This window comes from Ostreococcus tauri (genome assembly GCF_000214015.3).
Source record: "Ostreococcus tauri WGS project CAID00000000 data, contig chromosome 16, whole genome shotgun sequence".
Lineage (NCBI taxonomy): Eukaryota > Viridiplantae > Chlorophyta > Mamiellophyceae > Mamiellales > Bathycoccaceae > Ostreococcus > Ostreococcus tauri.
In genome coordinates this window covers 174,611-193,895 of record NC_014441.2, presented here as the reverse complement: position 1 = coordinate 193,895, position 19,285 = coordinate 174,611, and the positions used below count along the sequence as shown (strand labels likewise).

The 19,285-nt window shown below is 58.1% G+C and overlaps 11 protein-coding genes across 11 annotated transcripts; 8 read left to right on the top strand and 3 right to left on the bottom strand.

The window, feature by feature from the left end:
* Positions 1-133: 133 nt before the first annotated feature.
* On the top strand, positions 134-583 carry OT_ostta16g01220 (unnamed product; the record flags this gene model as incomplete). Its single annotated transcript, XM_022985522.1, has 2 exons — positions 134-208; positions 260-583. 2 exons carry the CDS (start codon positions 134-136, stop codon positions 581-583), a joined length of 399 nt encoding a protein of 132 aa, XP_022840325.1.
* Positions 584-1,267: 684 nt separating this feature from the next.
* On the top strand, positions 1,268-2,323 carry OT_ostta16g01210 (NOT2/NOT3/NOT5; the record flags this gene model as incomplete). The annotated part of the gene is made up of 1 exon (XM_022985518.1): positions 1,268-2,323. One exon carries the CDS (start codon positions 1,268-1,270, stop codon positions 2,321-2,323), a length of 1,056 nt encoding a protein of 351 aa, XP_022840324.1.
* Positions 2,324-2,494: 171 nt separating this feature from the next.
* Positions 2,495-5,641, top strand: OT_ostta16g01200 (DNA helicase (DNA repair), Rad3 type; the record flags this gene model as incomplete). The annotated part of the gene is made up of 1 exon (XM_003083525.1): positions 2,495-5,641. One exon carries the CDS (start codon positions 2,495-2,497, stop codon positions 5,639-5,641), a length of 3,147 nt encoding a protein of 1,048 aa, XP_003083573.1.
* A 374-nt stretch (positions 5,642-6,015) lies between these two features.
* OT_ostta16g01190 (Enhancer of polycomb-like, N-terminal) lies at positions 6,016-7,467 on the top strand (the record flags this gene model as incomplete). The annotated part of the gene is made up of 1 exon (XM_022985511.1): positions 6,016-7,467. One exon carries the CDS (start codon positions 6,016-6,018, stop codon positions 7,465-7,467), a length of 1,452 nt encoding a protein of 483 aa, XP_022840323.1.
* Positions 7,468-7,544: 77 nt separating this feature from the next.
* Positions 7,545-8,288, bottom strand: OT_ostta16g01180 (U2 auxiliary factor small subunit; the record flags this gene model as incomplete). Its single annotated transcript, XM_022985507.1, has 1 exon — positions 7,545-8,288. The coding sequence occupies one exon, from the start codon at positions 8,286-8,288 to the stop codon at positions 7,545-7,547; it is 744 nt and encodes a 247-aa protein (XP_022840322.1).
* Positions 8,289-8,555: 267 nt separating this feature from the next.
* OT_ostta16g01170 (Nucleolar complex protein 4) lies at positions 8,556-10,268 on the top strand (the record flags this gene model as incomplete). The annotated part of the gene is made up of 1 exon (XM_003083522.2): positions 8,556-10,268. The coding sequence occupies one exon, from the start codon at positions 8,556-8,558 to the stop codon at positions 10,266-10,268; it is 1,713 nt and encodes a 570-aa protein (XP_003083570.2).
* A 118-nt stretch (positions 10,269-10,386) lies between these two features.
* OT_ostta16g01160 (Protein of unknown function DUF98) lies at positions 10,387-11,112 on the bottom strand (the record flags this gene model as incomplete). The annotated part of the gene is made up of 1 exon (XM_003083521.1): positions 10,387-11,112. The coding sequence occupies one exon, from the start codon at positions 11,110-11,112 to the stop codon at positions 10,387-10,389; it is 726 nt and encodes a 241-aa protein (XP_003083569.1).
* A 231-nt stretch (positions 11,113-11,343) lies between these two features.
* OT_ostta16g01150 (Rossmann-like alpha/beta/alpha sandwich fold) lies at positions 11,344-12,234 on the top strand (the record flags this gene model as incomplete). Its single annotated transcript, XM_003083520.1, has 1 exon — positions 11,344-12,234. One exon carries the CDS (start codon positions 11,344-11,346, stop codon positions 12,232-12,234), a length of 891 nt encoding a protein of 296 aa, XP_003083568.1.
* A 151-nt stretch (positions 12,235-12,385) lies between these two features.
* On the top strand, positions 12,386-13,606 carry OT_ostta16g01145 (ABC transporter, conserved site; the record flags this gene model as incomplete). Its single annotated transcript, XM_003083519.1, has 1 exon — positions 12,386-13,606. One exon carries the CDS (start codon positions 12,386-12,388, stop codon positions 13,604-13,606), a length of 1,221 nt encoding a protein of 406 aa, XP_003083567.1.
* Positions 13,607-13,674: 68 nt separating this feature from the next.
* Positions 13,675-15,893, top strand: OT_ostta16g01140 (ABC transporter, conserved site; the record flags this gene model as incomplete). Its single annotated transcript, XM_022985480.1, has 2 exons — positions 13,675-13,773; positions 13,833-15,893. The coding sequence occupies 2 exons, from the start codon at positions 13,675-13,677 to the stop codon at positions 15,891-15,893; spliced, it is 2,160 nt and encodes a 719-aa protein (XP_022840321.1).
* A 2,998-nt stretch (positions 15,894-18,891) lies between these two features.
* OT_ostta16g01130 (unnamed product) lies at positions 18,892-19,285 on the bottom strand (the record flags this gene model as incomplete). The annotated part of the gene is made up of 2 exons (XM_022985474.1): positions 18,892-19,038; positions 19,077-19,285. Coding segments are annotated over 2 exons (356 nt in total), but the record flags the coding sequence as incomplete, so codon positions are not given.

The window sequence follows — 19,285 nt, the reverse complement described above, 5'->3', positions numbered from 1 at the left end:
CTCGCGCGGACGACGTATCCGATCCCGACGCGCGCGCGAGCCCGCGCGCGCGCGCGTCGACGCGCGCGCGACGGTGGACGCGACGGCGAGTGCGGTGACGGTGCGCACATCGCGACGCGGTCTCGACGCGCGCATGCTCGCGCGCGCGCTCGGACGCGTCCGCCGAAGCGGCGTCGCGGGCGGCGTCGCGGCGGCGCGTCGCGCGTACGCGTGACGCGGGGCGCTCGGGAACGCGCCGCCGCTCACGATTCACGTCGAGTACGACGAGGAGAAATTCTTGAATCAATTCCTCTCCGTCGCCGACGCGGTCGAGGACGCGTTCCCGAGGTGCGTCGTGGATGGAAATAACGACCTGGTCATCGGCGCGACGGATGGGGCCCGGTCGGGGGCGTTCGAGGTGGTGATATGCGACGCGGTGGGCGGCGAGGAGGCGCTGAGGGGGGCTCGGGCGAAGGACGCCGTGTTCAGCGCCTTGCGCGAGGGCCGACCGCCGAGCGCGCTGGAGATCTTAGAGGCGATCGAATCCAACGTCGACGCGACTTCGTTGGGATTGAACGCCGACGCGGGGTCGGGGTGCGGATGACATCGCGTCGGCGAGGCGCGGCGCGTCGCGTCGGATCGAAGCGCCGATTCGACGCGACGCGCCGCCGCCGAACGCGCGTCGAAGAGAGATGCGCGACCGTGACGCTCGCGCGCGCAAAGGTTCACGCCTCTCGCGAACTCGCGCGCGGGTCGATACTCACGACATCTCTCGCCTCGCGATTCGATCGTTCGATGCGGTGTGTAAGCGGTGGACGCGCGCCGCGATGGACGGTGACGCTTCGTATCTCCTCTCCCACCCCACCGTCACACGTCGCCTCGCGCGCGTCGAACGCGCTCGGAGATCGACTCGCCCACGGGTCGCGCAAATTTCCCGGCGTGGACGTCCCGCCGTCGCGTCCCGCCGCGCGCGTCCGGGGCGCGCGGTCGATCGAACGACGCGCGATCTCCGAGCGCGCGACGATTGATCTCTTCGCATCGTCGTGCCGCGTGTCGTCTCGCGCGCGGTCGACGCGGCGCCCACGCGATCGGCGCGCGAGACGCGCGTGGTGGATATCCATCGGTTTCGCGTCGACGAACGGCGCGCGCGCGGGCGCGGGCGCGCGTGGACGGCGAGCGAGAGGGTCAACGCGCGCGCCGATCGACGAGACGGGCGAGTCGATCGAGCGCGGAGGTGACGGAATCGATCGACGTGGCGCTCGAGGGTGGATCGTGACGCGCGCGCGCGATGATGTTGGATGTAAACGGAGACGGTGAGAACGTCGTGGTCGAGGGAGACGCGGAGATTACAGATGGGGAGACGACGAGGGAAGACGAATCGACGAATCGCGCGGACGAGAGGCGGGAGACGGAGAAGATCAGTCTCGATCGGGACGGCGGCGGCGGTGACGACGGTGACGAAGACGATGAAGGGTCCGTCGATGTCATCGCTCCGGAGACGCCGGGTGATCGAGAGCGCGCTCTTGGGAGATCGGAGCGAACGCGATCGGCGTCGACGCCGACGACTCCGTCGAGGACAGAGGCGAAGAAGAAACGCGTGGACGACGGCGAGGGCGACGACGAAGCCTTCGGTGGATCGTCGCTTCGCGATAAATTCGACGCCACGTCTGCGTCCATCGATGACCGTGCGTCCGCGCTCGGAGATATCTTTGACCTACCGGGCAACGGCCTTCTCAGCCTGGATGAGCTGAGCCGAGGCGGACACGCGACGGGAAATTTGTCGCCGGATGACTTGGCGTACGGGCGCGCCGGCGACGCCGCGGCGACACCGACGGGAGTGAGTATACGCGGCGTGCTCATCAGTGACCCGCACGTGAATCATCGCCTACTCGAAATTGCGGCGATGAAGCTCACGCCCGATAACAACGACGCCGCCTGGCGCTTATCGAGCGAACGTGTGAAGCGTCGAACTGAGCGACGATCGAACGCGTTCCCGAGATCATATCCCACACGCGCACCCCCTGGGCTGGACTCACCTCTGTTGTTCAAGAGATTGGACGCCGATGCGCTCTTCTTTACGTTTTACTTTTGCCCGACGCCGAAGAAAAAACTCTTGGCGGCGGCGGAACTCAGGGCGTCCAATTGGAGATTCCATAAAGCGCTCGGAACATGGTTCGCTCGATTGGAGCTTCCAAAAGTAATCAACGAGGCCGAGCGCTACGAACAGGGCTCGGTGATTTACTTCGACCACAACATGCAGGTGAACGAGGCAGACTCGTCGACGAACGGTTGGTGCCAGCGCTCACGCTCGGATTTTACTTCTCGATACGACGACTTCATCTGACCACCGCATACGTCGAAAACCGAAGAATTATTCATTGAAAATCATCACCGCGCGTGTGCGCTCGACGCACTCCGCCGGATCGACGCGCTCATCATCCGTCTCTTCCGCCGCCTTTTCAAAAGCGCGCCCGTCTGTCGAGTCCTCACTCCCCGACCCCTCCCATCCCCGGTAATGCCCGACTACGCCTTCGCGTGCGTCGACGCGACCGGCGCCAATCGTAAGTTCACCGTTTCCTTCCCGTACGACGCGTACGACGCCCAGATCGTCTTCATCGAGCGCGCGCTCGAGGCGATGTGTCGAAAACAGTCCGCTTTGCTCGAGTCACCCACGGGCACGGGGAAGACGCTGTGCCTCCTGTCCGCCGCGCTGGCGTACGCGCGGAACGAGGGACGTGCGAAGAAACGTCGGGCGAGAGCGCGGGAGAAGGCGTCGACGAGCGAGACGGTGACGGAGGAATTCGTGGACGCGGAGGTGCGGCGGGAGCGCGAGCGCGCGCCGACGATTGTGTACGCGACGCGAACGCATTCGCAGGTGCGACAGGTGCTCGGTGAGTTGAAAGTTTTAGATAGTAACACGAGGGCGACGACGCTGGCGAGTCGAAAGCACGCGTGCGCGAGGGAGGACGTGAGAGCTCTGGTCGGCGACGCGCAGAATAATAGGTGCTCGAAATTGGTGGCGGAGCGCAAGTGCGGGGCGAAGAACGTCCTGGACATGTCGCTTAATAGGAAAGGAATCGGTGAGAAGTTCGATGTGTTCGAGGGTGGGGTGCGAGACATCGAGGATTTGGTGATCGCGGCGCAAAAGTCGCGCGGTCCGTGTCCGTTTTATCTGTCAAGGACCAAGTGCGCCGATGCGGAGATAATTTTCATGCCGTATAATTACTTGCTCAACGATACCGTGCGACGAGGGCTCGATATCGTGTGGGAAGATGCAGTGGTGATCGTAGATGAGGCGCATAATCTTGAGTCGAGCGCAGCGGATAGCATGAGTTACTCGCTCACGGCGGCGAAGTTGGCCAAGGCGATTCAGGAGACAAACTCTGCGTGGGAGACCAAGTTGACTGTCGACGACAACGACGAGGAAGGGGTGCTCCGTGACGATCAAAAAGAACTATTTAAGAGAGGTATGGGTGAGGAGGCGAGCGCTTTCGGCTCGAATGACGTGCTCGAGCTCGGACGAACTCTGCTGCAACTCGAGGAGGTCCTGGACGGCGTGTGTCGAGAAGCCTCGACAAAGAGCGGAAAATCGGGAACCTTGGGCGAGTGCGTCGAGGACGGAGCGTTCATTTATAACCTCTTAGAGCGGGTTGGGATCACGCAGTTCACGTATCAGCGCGCCGTCACCATTATGAAGGGGGCGGCAAAGATGGTGCAACTCGGCAGCGATTTCATGGAGGCCGCCACCGGGACGCACAAGGAGACCCCTCTCACAGAGATCGCAAACTTCATCGAACGGCTCTTCACGAAGCGCGCAGATCAATACTTCGTCACGCGTGTCGGTCCGGATACCGATAATTTCAAGACAAGCCAGCGTCAGCGTCAGGGACCGACGCTGTCGTACTGGTGCTTCTTCCCAGGATTGTGCCTCAAGGAACTCATCGAGAAAAACGTTGGGTCTTTTTTACTCGCCTCAGGCACGCTCTCGCCGATGGAATCATTCTCGAGCGAGCTCGCGATGGAGTTTCCCGTTCGTTTGGAGAATCCGCACGTGATACAGAGGAATCAGATATGGGGCGGTGTCCTCACGCACGGCCCAGGCGGAAACGTGCTGAACAGTTCATTTAGGTTCAGAGACACCGACAATTACAAGAAGGAAATAGGTAGCGTGATTTTGAGTACGGCGAAGATCGTACCGGACGGATTATTGGTATTCTTTCCTTCCTACGGCGTGATGAACTCGTGCATTGACCACTGGAGGTTTGTTGAGGGTGGTTTGTGGGCTGGAATTGAGGCGAGTAAAACGTGCTTCATCGAGCCCTCGAACTCAGAGGAGTTCCAAGAGTGCTACAAGCGTTATAACGAAGCGCTGAACGATGGTACAAGGCGAGGAGCAATTTTCTTTGCGGTGTGTAGAGGTAAAGTGAGTGAAGGTATCGATTTCGCAGATAAGGCATGTCGAGGTGTGATTCTCACCGGCATCCCGTACGCCGGAGCGAAGGATCCGCTCGTGATGCATAAACGATCGTTTCTGGACAAACGTCGCGCCAATGATGGAGAATCGTATTCTGGGAACGAGTGGTACTCTCAAACGGCGATGCGTGCGGTGAACCAGGCTCTGGGGCGTGCGATTCGTCACAAGAATGATTTCGGCGCTGTAATTCTTGCTGATGAACGTTTCGCGAACGAAAACGCGCGAAATCAGCTCTCACTCTGGCTTCGACCCTCGATTCAAGTGCACTCAGTCTTCAATAGTGTCGTGAGCGGATTGCGTGACTTTTTCCAATCGAACGTCGGGTCGGTGGCGAGCGCGAAACCGGCGCCTGCCAAGTTTGTCGACATTGCCGTGGTAAAGGCCAAGGCCAAGGCAGATACGATGGCGCGCAAAGAAAAGTCCAAGGCGTCCATCGCCTCGCTTGTTCGACAGTTCTCCAAGGATCAAGGCGACGACGAAGACGAAGAGGCTCGTAAAAAGTTCATGCTTGTCTCCAAGCGAACCGTTCCACTCCAGGCGAAGAAATTGGATTTATTCGGAGCTGCGCGTGAGAAGCAAACGAGGGAGGCGCAGAGAAAGTCACCTCTTTTGATGCAGCTCGCTAGATCGCGCGGGGAGGAGACGGATAACGTCGGTCAGGTGATCGATGACGAGAACGCCGAGCTTCCGAGCGAAGAACGCACGAAGCTCTTCATGCGTCGAGCGAAACTTGAACTGTCTCGCGACGCATACAACGAGCTCGTGTCGCACATCGACAAGGTAAACACTGACGAGTTCGATATCCGCGATTTACTTCGCGTCGCCAGTCGAGTGCTGAAGGCTCCGGAGAATCCAAAGGGGCTGTACGCCCTGTTCGGCGAGTTCGTTCCGTCGTCGCACAAGCCGATTTATGAAAAGCATCGTCAAGCACTCATCGAGCGCCAAGAGAAAGTCAAGGCGCAGAAAATCGCCGCCGGTGGACCCTCGCAGCTCGTCGTGGTGGCTCCACCGAACGCGTGCGTCGTGTGCTCACACCCGTGCGATAAACCTTTCTTTGCCTCTGCGTGCAAGCACGTCGCGTGTTACAAGTGTTGGCTTGACAAAGTCGTCAAACCGCGCGGGCCGGGCGTCTGTCCCTCGTGCTCCGCCGAGGTCCTCAAGCGTCACCTAGAGAAAAAATTCTTCTGATTGTTGTTTATGATATAGCCATGCGTCACGCACCCAAAGACGTTGGACGCGCGTCGCGATACTCCGCACGGACGAAAACATGGGCACTCGCACGGGTACCCTAGCATTTGAAGTTAAACCCTCGTTCAATCTCGCTCTCAGTTCGCGTCGCAACGCGCGTCGCGCGGGCGCGTTCGGCGTGGACGCGCGCTCGGGGCGGCGGTCGAAAACCCCTTTCGACGTTGGAGCCTCGAGACCGCGCGTCGAGCGCTTAGCGGGGAGCGCGAGGGTGAATTCAACGCGATCGAAGGTCGGTCGATCACTTTCTCAATTCTCAAATTTCGCATTCGCTTTGTTTCTTCGGCGCGTGAGTGGTCGTTGAGCATACACGCGCGATGGCGACGCGACAGGGATCGTTTCGGGCGCGCCCGATCGATGTCACGTCGCAACTCGCGCTTTTGCGCGATCCCGAGGCGATTAAGGATGAGCAAGTGGTGCAGCGAGAGGTGACGCACGCGCACAAGGCGCTGGATAAGGAGAACGAGGAGGTTCTGACGAAGGAAACCACGGCGGGGGTGAGCGAGATTCCCATTCCCGAGATCTTACCCGTGGCATCGTACGAGACGGATTATCCGACGAATTATAAGCAGCCGGAACATTACCTGCGGTCGAAGCTGACGTGCGGCTTGACGCCGGCGGAGACGGTGGGATACGTCGAATACGACCTGGATAACGAAGACGAGGATTGGTTGGAAAATTATAACGATGGCGCCGACGTTTTAAGCGCGGAGAAATTCGAGGAGATGCTGTGGAAGCTCGAGTTGGCGTGCTCAGAGGCGAACGAGCGTATCATGAAGGCAAACACAGCGATGGCGGCGGCGCGCGGACAGGTGATCAGTTATCAAGAGAAGGTCGACGCGCTGGGGGTGGTGGCAAACTTACCGAGGGAAAAGGCTCTGGAGCTGCTGCAAGAGATCAGTGGGAAGCAGGCGATTCTCACGGCAGTGTATGAGTACTGGGTGGACAAGCGCAAGAGGTTGAAGAGGCCGATTTTACGTCGTTTGCAGCCGCCGCCGGCGCCCAACGACCCGAATCCTTTCAATGTGTTCAGGCCTCGGGAGAAAATTTCTAGACCACAAACACGGCGACGCCGTGAGAACGACGTGTCGAGTTACGACAGGCTTCGCTCAGTGCGCAAATCCTTTGATATCTCGATCGGTATTCTCGAGCTTATGTTGAAGCGAGAGAAGCGTAAGAATGAGATGCTCACCGTCGAGCACGAACTCCAAAATCTTCAGATCAAGCTTCGACATGAACCTAAAGCGTCGCACGAGGCGATTGAACAAAAGGCGATGGACGCGGACAAGAAGCGCGCCAAGTTGGAGATCCCGGAGAATCCGCCCAACAAGAACATCGTTCTTGCCGGCGGCTCTGTGGAGCTCGTCAAGAAGCCCGACGGTCAGTACGTCGTTCTGGGAGACGACATGGGCGATATTGCCGGACGCAAGCGTCGTCGCGAGCTCGGTCTCGCGGCGATCGGCGGGTACCCTCCTCGTCCAAGAGTACAAATCCAAGTGTTGCCGTACAAGCCTCCGCCGGAGATCCCGGACATCGAAATGCTGTTCACGAAGACCCCGTCCATGGTCGCTGTACGTCCATTTTTGCTTCCGCTCGGCGTCGATCTCAAGCAGTGCCGTCCACGCTACGGTCGGGGTGGTCGAATCGTGTTCGATCGCAAGGATCCCATCACACGCGAGGCGTTTTCGGTGGACTCGGATGAAGACATGGACTCCGACGATGACGGCAATCCTTTCATGATTCGTTCCGCTTTCGCGGTTGCGCATTAAAACGGTTTTAGTATTTTTTAGCTCGCGAGTGATCTGTAGAAGCTATTCGCACACATAGAAATTTCAACTCAAGAAAATCAATCCGCACCCTCTTCGTTCCACTGCGCGAACATGGCTCGTCGTGCGTCGTCGGACATCCCCTTCGCGTTGACGCGTCCATCGTCTTCGTCGTCGCGAGAGCGCTTCCTCGGCGGACTTCTCGACCGACGATCCCGTCGCTCGTCGTCGTCTCGTCTCCTTCGCTCCAGGTACCGTCCGTACAACTGCTTCCGCATCGACCGCCCGATGGGCCGCAGGTGCATGAAGTTACAGTATCCCCCCCGCGTGCACGAGTTCTCCTCATACTGCCTGCACGTGCTCTCTTTAAAATCCGTCACCGGCGAGTACTCCACCAAGATCGGCCTCCCATCGTAGTACCGCCCCTGCAACTTCTCCAACGCCCGTCTCGCTCCGTCTTCGTCTACAAACTTCACGTACACGTTCCCCGCCATGTGATCCGTCGCGTTATCGCACACGTTCACCCCCTCAATCTCCCCGCATTCATCCAACTCCTCGAATAAGTCCTCCACGAACGCCTCGAAGTGCCCTTGGCCCGCGCTCGCGCTCGCGCTCTTCCCGCTCGCCGCGTCTCGCGGGTCCACCGTCCCGCCCGCGCCCTCCGCCCTGTACATGTTCGTCAACAACACCGTCTGCGACGCCGACGGTTTATTGTGCAATCGAGAGCACCGATCGCCGTGTCGACACGCGCCGATCTTAAAGTAGAACGGGCAGTTCACGCGGTCCTTCTCGGTGCCGAAGATGCTCGCCAAGTGTTCAGCCATTGGATCTTCGGTTCGATTACGTCTGGCGTTTCTCGCGAGTTCTCTCTCGTTTTCGCGATTCCGGGCGACTCAGAGGCACGGAAAGACGCGGTGTATTATTCTCTTTCGTGTAAGATGCCGCCTGGGCGTCAGCGACGGTCGCGTCGGGAACTGTGGGTGAATCAGCGTTGTCGCCATCGAGCGCCGCCACGAGCGCGTCGCCACTCGACGACGCTCTTCGAGTTCTCGACGACGATCGAGCGCTCCGTTCGCGGTGAAACTCGAGCGATGGGGAAGAGAAATAACGCGTCTTCGAATAAAACCGCGAGTGCGTCGACGCAGACGGTCGCCGAGCGCGCAATCAACCTGAACGCGAGCGATTCCAACGTCAATGAAGTCTTGGAACTCTTGAGAGCCATCAAGTCACCGACGTCTTCGACGTCACGAGACGCCTTCGACGCCCTGGTCGGTCTCGAGCGGTTCTGGTGCGAGAGATTGGCGAGCGGGACGCTCGATGAGCTCCGAGAGTCGCGGAAGCGAGAGGACGAGGCGGAGACGCCGAGGAGAAAGTACTTGGAGTGGTTCGCAAAGCACTACAGGACGTTTACGGAGCGGACGATGGACGTGATGTGCGATGGGGGATGGGACGGACGTACGCGGACGTTAGCGTTGGCGGTGTTGATGGAATGCGCGAGGTGCGAGACCCCGGGACGGTTTTCGAACGAGATGTACGAGGAGGTGGTGCGGAGAGCGACGTCGAGCGCGGACTGGAGCGAGGAGTTATTGGGGGCGATGAAGACGCGTTATCTGACCCGGGTGGACGTCAGGTATTACACGTACGTGGCGATGAAGAAGATCGCGGAGGGTTTGAGGACGTACGAGGCGAAAGCGGGGCGGGCGTCTAGGACGGATGTGGCGAGGAACGTGTACGACGTCCTGAACGCGACGCCGAGGGAATTTGAGGATCATCAATCGGGCAATGACGCGAGTAATCCGAGGGATGATTTCGCGAGAATGTTGGCAAAACTTCGGGCGGGGCAGGACGCAGAGGAGGAGGCGGAGAAGCGCGGACCGTGGTGCGAAGACGCCGAGGGCGGCGCCGTGGACCTGGAGTCGGCAAAAAAGCGACGGAAAATATCCTCGAGTGTGGGCGCGTCGAAGTGGACCGAAGGCGTGCGTCATCGTCGCGCGTTCAGTGAAGCCTGGCTCGCATTGCTCCGAGCAGAGTTCCCCGAGGATATTTACCGGAAGATTCTCATGCGTCTGCACGTCGACGTGATGCCGCACATGGTGAACCCGCAGTTGCTGAGTGATTTCTGCGTCGATTCCATCGACGTCGGCGGTTTGACCGGTATGCTCGCCCTGAACGGACTCTTCATCCTCATGACCCAACACGGGTTGGAGTATCCGACGTTTTACAATCGTCTGTATCAGCTCCTGGACGGGTCGTGCTTCCACGCGAATCATCGTCGCGGATTCTTCTCCCTCATGGATGTCTTCCTCAAGTCGCCGGCGCTCCCGGCGTACCTCGTCGCAAGCTTCGTGAAACGATTCGCGAGACTTTCGCTGTCTGCACCGCCCGCTGGGGCCATGCTTTGCGTGGCTTTCATCCACAATCTCATTCGCCGACACAAGTCATGCGCTGTGCTCGTGCATCGTGAGAACGCCGCAACCGTCGACGCGGATCCGTTCGACGCGGACGAACAAGATCCCGCGAAAACCAACGCGCTGAAAAGCTCGGTGTGGGAGATGGAGACGCTTCGCGCCCATTACTGTGCGCAGGTGCCGAAAATGGTGAGCCTGCTCGAGCGCGACCTCACCGAACGCGTGAAGACCAAGGAGCTCGACATGGGCGATCTATGCGCGGCGAGCTACGGCACGCTCATCGCCGAGGAGTTCGACGTGCGCATGAAAAAAGTGCCGCTCGCGAATCACGTTGAGCCGTTCACGTCGTTGTTCTCGACGCCCGAGATGAAACGATGTTTCGACACCTTCGCGTGAGTGCGATCGATCAGTACAGTAACGTGTAAAAAATCACTTCAGCTAGACTAGGAATACTAAGGACGCGCTGTTCTTCGCGACGACGCAACAAGTGCATTCTTCGACCACCGAGGCGCGCTCACGGTCGCCCCAACACCGCGGATAACGCGGGATTGAACACCTCGTACACCACCGTGATCGGAGCGCCGTCGTGCCAAAAGATGTAATGCCTCGCCCAAAACGGCCCGCGCTCGCCGAACGCCTCCTCCAACCTCTCGTTCTTCCCCAAATACACCTCCCTGATCTCCCTGTGCAACTCCACGTTGGCGTTTCGAAGATTCGCCCACATCGACGCCCCCTCGTCCGGCATGAACTTCCGAAACGCCTCCTCGTTCCACCACGACGCCGCGTACACCGCCGGCGCCTCACCCGCACCCGTCGTCCCTCTCGCGCGTAAAAATACTTCTCTACGTAAAATCCCAGCCCCCAGCCGCTTCACGTCTTCCGGCACGTCGTCATCGTCGTCATCGCTCCTTCGCGCGCCGCTTTCGACGACCTCCACCTCCGTGCGCGCGCTCCGACCCAACACGCTCAGATGTCGCGTCACGCTCCCGTCGCTCAGTAACATCAACCGCCACGGCGCCGAGAGCGCGTCTAACGGCGCGCCACGGGACGCACCCGCGAGGACGTCGCGTTCGTCGGCGCTGAAGATGATTTCCAGCCCGCCCGTCCACGGAACGTGTCGTCGCACATCTTCGCCCCCACGCGTCGCTCGCGCGCGCGCGACGGCCCCACGGACGCGTCCGCGCACATCGCATCGCGCGCGCGTCGCGACGACGCGATCGAAGGTCGCGCGCGCGCGCATTCGTGGCGAACAGTGCCGCTCGAGCGTTTTTACAAACTTGGTCAGGCGACGAAACGACACACGACGACGCGCTCGAGGCGCCTGAACGCGCTCGAACGGGCGCGGCGCGCGGGCACGACGTCGCGCGAGGCGTCGAGCGCGCGCGCGAGGGTCTCGGTGGCGTGGGCGCGACGAGAGGGGGAGATTCGACATCGACATCAAATTCATCTTCATCGGGCGACGACGCGCGTCATGCGCGCTCGGACGAACGACGACGCGAACGCATCGCGCGTGCGCATTGATTGGGACGTCGAGGAGGAGTCGACGAGCGCGGAGACGCTGGCGCGAGCGATTGAGCGCGGCGCGCGCGTCGCGCTGAGCGCGAGCGACGGATTCCGACGCGCGGAGACGATTTGGAAGGTGTACGACGTCGTCGGGGGCATCGGAGACGGTCGAGGGGACGTCATTTTGACGCACGTCGCGACTGGTGCGTCGCGCGGTGACTTGGAGTCGGTCGAGCGGTCGAGCGGGACGTCGGGCGCGGACGCCGCGGTCGTCGAGGCGGGACGTCGGGCGCGCGACAGGGCGCTCGCGTGGGCGTCGATGCGGTCGGAGAGCGAGCGCGCCACGACCTCATATGATTTTACGTCGAACGGGACGAGAAAACACGTGAGTGTGGGCGGGACGTTCGATCGTTTACACGCGGGACACCGCGCGCTGCTCGCGACGGCGATGCGACTCGTCGAGCCAAACGGAACCTTATACGTCGGCGTCACGAGTGAGGCTCTGCTGAGGAACAAGAAATACGGCGAGCTCTTGGAAGCATATGAAGATCGCGCCGACGCCGTGCGCGCCTTCTTGCTCGAGTGTCGAGATTTGTCGTCTCCCGTGGACGTGCGCATCGGACCGCTCGACGAGGGACCGCCGCTTGCGGCGACCGTCCGCGAGATGTCCGCCCTCGTCGTCAGTCGTGAGACCATCGTCGGCGCGGAAGCTCTAAACGACATGCGCGTCGAAGCCGGATTCGATCCCCTGGACATCATCGTCGTCGATCTCATCGGCGCGAGCGCGTCCGGCGACGGAACCAAACTCTCGAGCACGGCGCTTCGCGCCGCGGACGCCGCAAAGAACCGACCAACCTAGCGCGCGTCATCACCGCTCGGGTGACGACACGCATCAAACATAGTGTATTTAGATCAGTCTTCGACGACCGTTCACGCGCTTTCGCGAGTCATCGCCCTTCCGCGCTTCGGCGCGTTATCCGCGTCTCAAACCTCACACCGCGTCGCGCACCATGCGTGCGAACGCGCTCGTCTCCCGCCGAGCGTCGGGATTATCATCGAGCACATCAAAACACGCCCGGAACCGACGTCGACGGTGCGACGCACCGCTCAGGTCGACCGATGCGGACGCGTTTGAGATTCCTTTCGGTGACACAGCTGGAGCGGTCGTGACTTTGAGCGACGACATACGCGTCACCACTGGGGACAATGATTTAATTCTCGGTACGCACGACGGGAACGCGATTCGAATCGAGCCGGGAGAGATTTGTGGCGTCGTCGGGGCGAACGGGAGCGGGAAGTCGACGTTGGTGAAAGTATTGAGCGGGACGCGGGGCGCGAGCGACGGCTCGGCGCGCGTCGGGACGAGACTCGTCGGCGTATTAGAGCAGGTCGGGGTGTCGGGAAGTACGAAGACGGTGGAAGAGGAGGCTTTCTCGAGAATGTCGCACGTTCGAGAGGCGGAGTCGGCGAGGGAAGATGCGCTGCGGGAGATGGAACTCGGGCTGGATGGCGCGGCGGAACGCCTGGCGAACGCAAACGCGCGGTATGAAGCCGTGGGTGGAGGCACGGCGGCGAAACGCGTGGCGTCTACCCTAAAAGGATTGGGATTTAGCGATGATATGATGCGAGCGCCGTGCGATACGCTGAGCGGGGGATGGCAAATGCGCGTTGCGTTGGCTCGATTGTTACTCAGCCCTGCGGGAGACTCAAAAGATAAAGGCGTAAACGGTGGGTTGTTGCTCTTGGACGAGCCGAGCAATCACTTGGATAGTAAATCAAAAATGTGGTTGGCGGATTGGATCAAGAATTTCGTGGGTACCGTGGTCTTGGTATCGCATGACGAGGAGCTTCTCGCGTGCGTCAATCGCGTCGTGGAGATTCGAAGCCGCAAATTACACAACTTCAAGGGTGATTACACGCGCTTCTTGAAGGAACGCGAGGCTACCAACGTTGCGATTCTGTTCACGATTTCCGCGCGTCGGCGCGTCGCGACGAGCATCGCGTCGGCGCGTCGGCGTCTGACGATCGATGTGTCGACTTTTCTCGGAAGTGGCGATTGGTGTCGACACGCGCGCGCGTCGTTGTTACGCCGCGATCGCGCGTTCCGAGCGCGCGGAACGTCGAGGAATGACGAAGAACGTCGCGTGGTGATGCGTTTTGCGACCGCAACGCGCGGATCGATCGAGAATGCGCCCGCGCGGGGATCGATCGGTGGCGCGATGATGCGATGACACTTAAATCGAGACGCCGAACGTCATTGTGAGACGCGCAGAAAGCGGCGGCGTCGGCATCGTCAACAATGCCGCGGAAGAAGAAAGGATCTGGCTTCACGAGTAGTAAGAAAAAGAAACAGGACGCGGTATCGAACGCGGCGCGGCGCGATGAGCGAGGACTTCCGGTACGTCGATGGTGAACGAAATCGTGTTGATACTAATCGGTCTTTCTCGGACGACGCAGACGACTGTAGCGAAGGCGAAGCGAACGGTGGGCGATGACGGATCTTCTTGCTGTCTGAAGTGCACGAAGATGCTCGCGCAGGACAAGTTTAAAGACGACTACGTACAGACGTGTGTGGATTGTTGCGATCGTTCAGTGCAGAACTACAAGCGACGGAAACTTGCTCACGCGGCGGCACCTGAGCGCATTGATTCGAAGCGAGTAACGGCCATGAAAGACGATCGCGCGACGGACGAGCGATCGGCGACGTATCCTCCGCATGTACATTTTGCTAGAGATACGCAGGTGTTCGATGCAAAGATTTTGTTCCCGATAGGAGCGCCTCTCGATGATGTGCTTGCGTGGTCACAAACGTACGACCGATTAAACCAACGAGAGTACGCTCGCGTCGCGTTCGTTCGAAAATTTCAATTAGAAAAATTCAAACGAAGCCACAAAGGAAAGGGAACGTCTAGGTCTTGGATACACAAATATACTGGTGCGAAGCTCTGTTTGAGCGGCGAGAACGCGGTTAGCTTTCTGCGTCGTGCGGCCAAAGAATTCATATTAACCTCGCCGCGCGAGGCGCAGCCGATCGACGCCGATTTTCAATCGGCGGATGGCCAGTCTGGAACTTTTTTGGAATTCAGGCACCGGCTTACGAAGATATTCGTTCAAGGATTATCCGATTCCACACCTGAACTCGCGTCTCGCATCGTGCGTAAGTATTGGAAGGCGTGTTTGTGTTGGTCTGCCTCTGCGCAAGCAACGGCACCAGCAAGAATGCGCGCTTGGGAAGACTTTTCTGGAGTGGCTTTGCTGAAATTTTTAGGTGGCACCTGTCGCGTCGCGGGACTCATCCCGGATCTTTTGGCAGATCTGTACGTAAGCAAATTCGAAGAAACAGATTACCTGGAGTCCGAGTACAAAGTTTATTCGAGCGCCCGGTTTGTTTGCGTGATTCCACCGCGGGATGTCGGCAATCGCCGCATGCGCGGTGCGGTTTGGAGTGCACTTAAATTTGGTTACCGATGGCTTAAAGATGCTGAAGATTCTAGCGAAGTGCACGTCGCGCCTTTTGAGGGACAGCTGCATACGGTGCAGAATTCGTTCGAGTCGATGGGTGGTGGATCGCATCTCGTCCCTCCCGAGCGTTACTTCGGCGAATGCTACGACAGTCGTATCGTCGAGCACATTCGTTTGGAAGGGTTCGAAGAGGAGTCTCGCTCACGCACAAACTCGTCGTATACGGGTTTGATGATTCAGAACGACAGTGGGCAACGTCGCGTTTCCGGTAAGTATACGCTTCTCGTGCACATCGATGCGACTACCAACATCATTTGGAGTACGGACACGCACCTCTATTTCGGTGGCTTTTCTCTCGCCGGCGTCCGCTTCGCGGACATGATGGCTATCGGCGACGACACGTCCATCCAGCAAGTCAAGCGCGACGACAAGCTGGTGTCCGTCTCCAACAGCTTGCTTTCCGGCTCTGCCACCATTCAAGCTTGCGCGGTCAATCTTCGCCGGTACGTGCACCGCGCCGACCCACTGAAGCACCAAGTTGTCATCGACGGCGCCGCCGCCGACGCCACCGCCGTCGCCGACACCAACACGCTTACGGGATCAGAATGGGACGCGACGGACTGCCGCCGCAAGTCTTCTGGTATCACGCACGCTTTGAACGCGATTTGCATCAACCGCGTCCTCGAGGAGAAATTTCCAGCTGCACTCACAGGTCTCGCGCTTTCACCGTCCAAAGTTGAGCGTCTAGCGGACGTGGCAGACGCTGAAGCACGTCTCGCCGCCAAAGTTATATATCTAAAGACTCAGATTGCTGTCGGTGCTTTCGATGTCTCATTGTATTCAAGCGAGGGTCTGGCGAAACACGTAGCGAGTCGCCCACGAAACGTACGACAATCCATCCGCATCGACAGCGCTGACTTGTTCAAAACGCCGAAGCCGCCGTTCCCGACGTGCAATGGTGTTTTTTTTCTGCAGCAATGGGCTCATGACATAATACCGCTACGGAAATTGCGAAAAGAAGTCGATCGTCGACGTCAACAGGAGCACGATTCATAGTGCTCACTTGCGACACTCCGAGCATTTGAGATCTTGATACTCGTTGACGCTTTGCGGCGCCGACCACATCACGTTGGCGAACGGCATCGTCGTCCCGGTCAACTCCATTCATTCATAAACCCGATATATTTGATTTGATACAGTATTTTTGTAATAATAATGTAAGCTTAAGGTCCCGTGGTGATCGCGTCGTAGCGCGTTCTGTGCGTAAAGATCTGATGATGATTAAAAATAGCGAGCCTGGTGACTCTAACTAGAGTCTGCACGTCATGAGTCATAACTCGTGACATACTCAGGACTCGGGAAGGCTATATAACCGTATTTAGCCTGCAATAATCCTAACACACCCCCTTAGCCTTCACTAGTCCTTGACTGTTCTCCCTCTTGCACTCTTAGAGCATCCCTTAGGCTTGGCAGAGCGCGGTGAAGTCGTGCTCGGCTTTGCTTCAGTCACTGCTAGTCGCTAGCTTTCGCTAGCCTGTGTAGTCGTGCAATATGAACATCATCCTAGTTTTCACTAGCCTGTACTAGTGCTGTGGCTTCTGAAGGTTGTGAGCGTCGCGACTACACTGAAAGTATCGTGGTAGTCTTTTAACCAAACTTGGGTGAATCCCTGCACTACTAGGCTGGATTTCAACGTCCCATCTGGTTTTACTTTATCTACCCACTTCGTACCGCATATATTCGCTCCTGGCTTCACATCAACTGCTTCCAATGTATGTTCTAGTAGCCCATTAAATTCCTTCTCTCGGGATGGTGTGAAATCGACTGTCGACTCATCAACTACTATCCCGTAGTCCTCCATGTGTGCCACAGCGGTGGCATAAACAACATGCGCTACGGGTGTAGATTCTCCGCGAATATCGAAAGGTATCTGTGGGTAATCACCCTCATACTTGGAAACTAGAAACATGTGGTGTGCCCGGAGATCTTGCTCCGATACTCTACCATTCTTACTGAAGTGATTAATGAGCTCTTCGATACCTTCCGCTGGCTGATCAGTTCCAGCAGTTGGATCGTTTCCTTCATCAATGCCTCCTTCCTTCGTTTCGGAGCTAATGGCATACCCAGTAGGCGCCCAACCTGAATTTTGGAATGATTCTGCGTGCTCAAGCCATCTAGGAGGCACTACATTCCGCTCCTGAAACGGTTCAATTGCGTCAACTCCTTCGGCTCCCTCTGAGAGACTAGGTTCAGCTGACAATAATACGTCGACTCCTTTATCTTTCCCCAAGAGATTAGGTTCAGTCGACAATGACGGTTGCCCTTTTGGTTCCCGCTGCTTGACAATTTCTTCGGCTACCGGTTGCACGTGTGGACCCCCGTCGAGGTTAACATCACAATCTAACTCAAGCTCTGATGACTCTGCGTCACCAGCCTCAGATGACTCTACGTCACCAAGCCATTCAGTCAGGTCTGAACGGTTGAGCGTGCCCCGCGGGTTACTGAAGTCGGCGTTCAAGCTCGCCTTTAGTGCGTCAATGTTGCGCACATAACTACTGTGGTCAAAAATAAGTTCACTGGTAAATTTTACGTGGCCCTTCCTGCTGGTTGCCTTTTGCAACACCGCATTCGGCACAACAACCACGAACTTCCTGGGGGTTCCTTTAATCAAAGGTAAAATCAAATAACTCACCTTCTGTGTCCTGCAGAGAAACTGTTGCATAATCTGCGCACTCTTGACTCAACTGTCATATATCGCTGAGCATATAACCCTTGTAAATTGACATTCTGCATTTTGCCTAATTTGGGGATCGACAGATTGGACAACGCCTTTAATCTCATTTAACCCTATCGACTCAGATCTAAATCTTGAATCGATAACAAATTTGAGGAGGTCAGCGGCCGCAAGCGCGGCCGTGGATGCTTTCTCCTTTCGTTTGCCCTGGCCCGCTGACGACTTGAGTCGGTACATCAACGCCTCGCAGACTGGATCAGTAAACTCCACAGTGTTTGCGGGAGTGATCTCGCCCAACTTGGCGATCGCGGCGATGTCATGTGCAAGGAACATGATCTCTGGCGACTCTTCGTCTCCCCAAAATAGATCTTGCGCAACTCGAACGACCTGTGCTAACACGAAACACCTACCACCCGCGCGGGTACAACGAAGAGAGTTGTTTAGCAACAATCGATCGATGTAAGCTTAAGGTCCCGTGGTGATCGCGTCGTAGCGCGTTCTGTGCGTAAAGATCTGATGATGATTAAAAATAGCGAGCCTGGTGACTCTAACTAGAGTCTGCACGTCATGAGTCATAACTCGTGACATACTCAGGACTCGGGAAGGCTATATAACCGTATTTAGCCTGCAATAATCCTAACAAATAATGATGAGATGGATTTTGACTCCCACCACTCAAGAAGAGTACCCCCCCCAGGTTGAGTCATGATCCAAGAGTGTCGATGTATGGGTTAACAGTATCCGATCGGAAGATGTCGGGCGTGAGAAGGTACCGGGAAAAGGCTACCATCTTCGAAATTGCCCATTCGGCGACTCGCGCGAGATGCGCGGCTGCGACGAGCACCGCACGTCGCGAGATGTGGTGATTCGTTCAAACACACCATACCGGTGTGGTGTAGATCGCCACTAGGGCGCGACGCCGTGCGCGGCGCGCGCGGCGTCGTCGTTCTAGTTTTCCAAATTTTTCCAATTCCATCTTTCCTCACCGACGCGTGCCCGACGCGACGTGCGGTTTCATGGTCGTTTCGACGCGATAGGCCCGTGCGCAGTCATCGCGTGGACGGTTTGCGGGCGTTGCGCGGCGTGTGCGTCGTGGGACGCGCTGGCAACTGGCGAAAATAAAAAAAAAGGGTCCCATCTTCCAAATGCACGAGGTGTGAGAGAACCTTCTGCAAATTTGTGAGAGAACTGGGCGTGGCTAAATCTTGTTTCATTCTTCCGTAGCGAGTTACGAGCGAAAATGTTAAGGGCGAAAATGTCTCCAAGAGGTTTTGACCACCAACCAGATGTTGCAAGGTGCTAAAATACTCTCTACAACATCTATAAGAGGTAGTTCCTAATGCTAATTTGCTCGCCTTTGCTTGCCTTGCGTTTGTGCTCATCGATCATCTTCTCGTGCCAGCCCCTCTTCCTGCTCAACGCCGTATCACCCGCCGCGCCTCTCATATGCGACGGGCGATCGAGGCGCTCGGCGCGCGCGCGCGTCGCGAGCTCGGGTTTCGCGCGATCGCGCGTTCGTCGACGATGACGACGATGACGATGACGACGACGACGACGACGATGACGACGATTGATTCTTTCGTTCGCGCCGCTCGGCGATCGTACGGCGCGACGACGACGACGACGACGACGACGGAAGCGCGACGCGCGTCGACGGCGCGCGCGGAGAGGGAACCGAGAGCGACGACGACGAACGGGACGTCGCCGGAGCGGA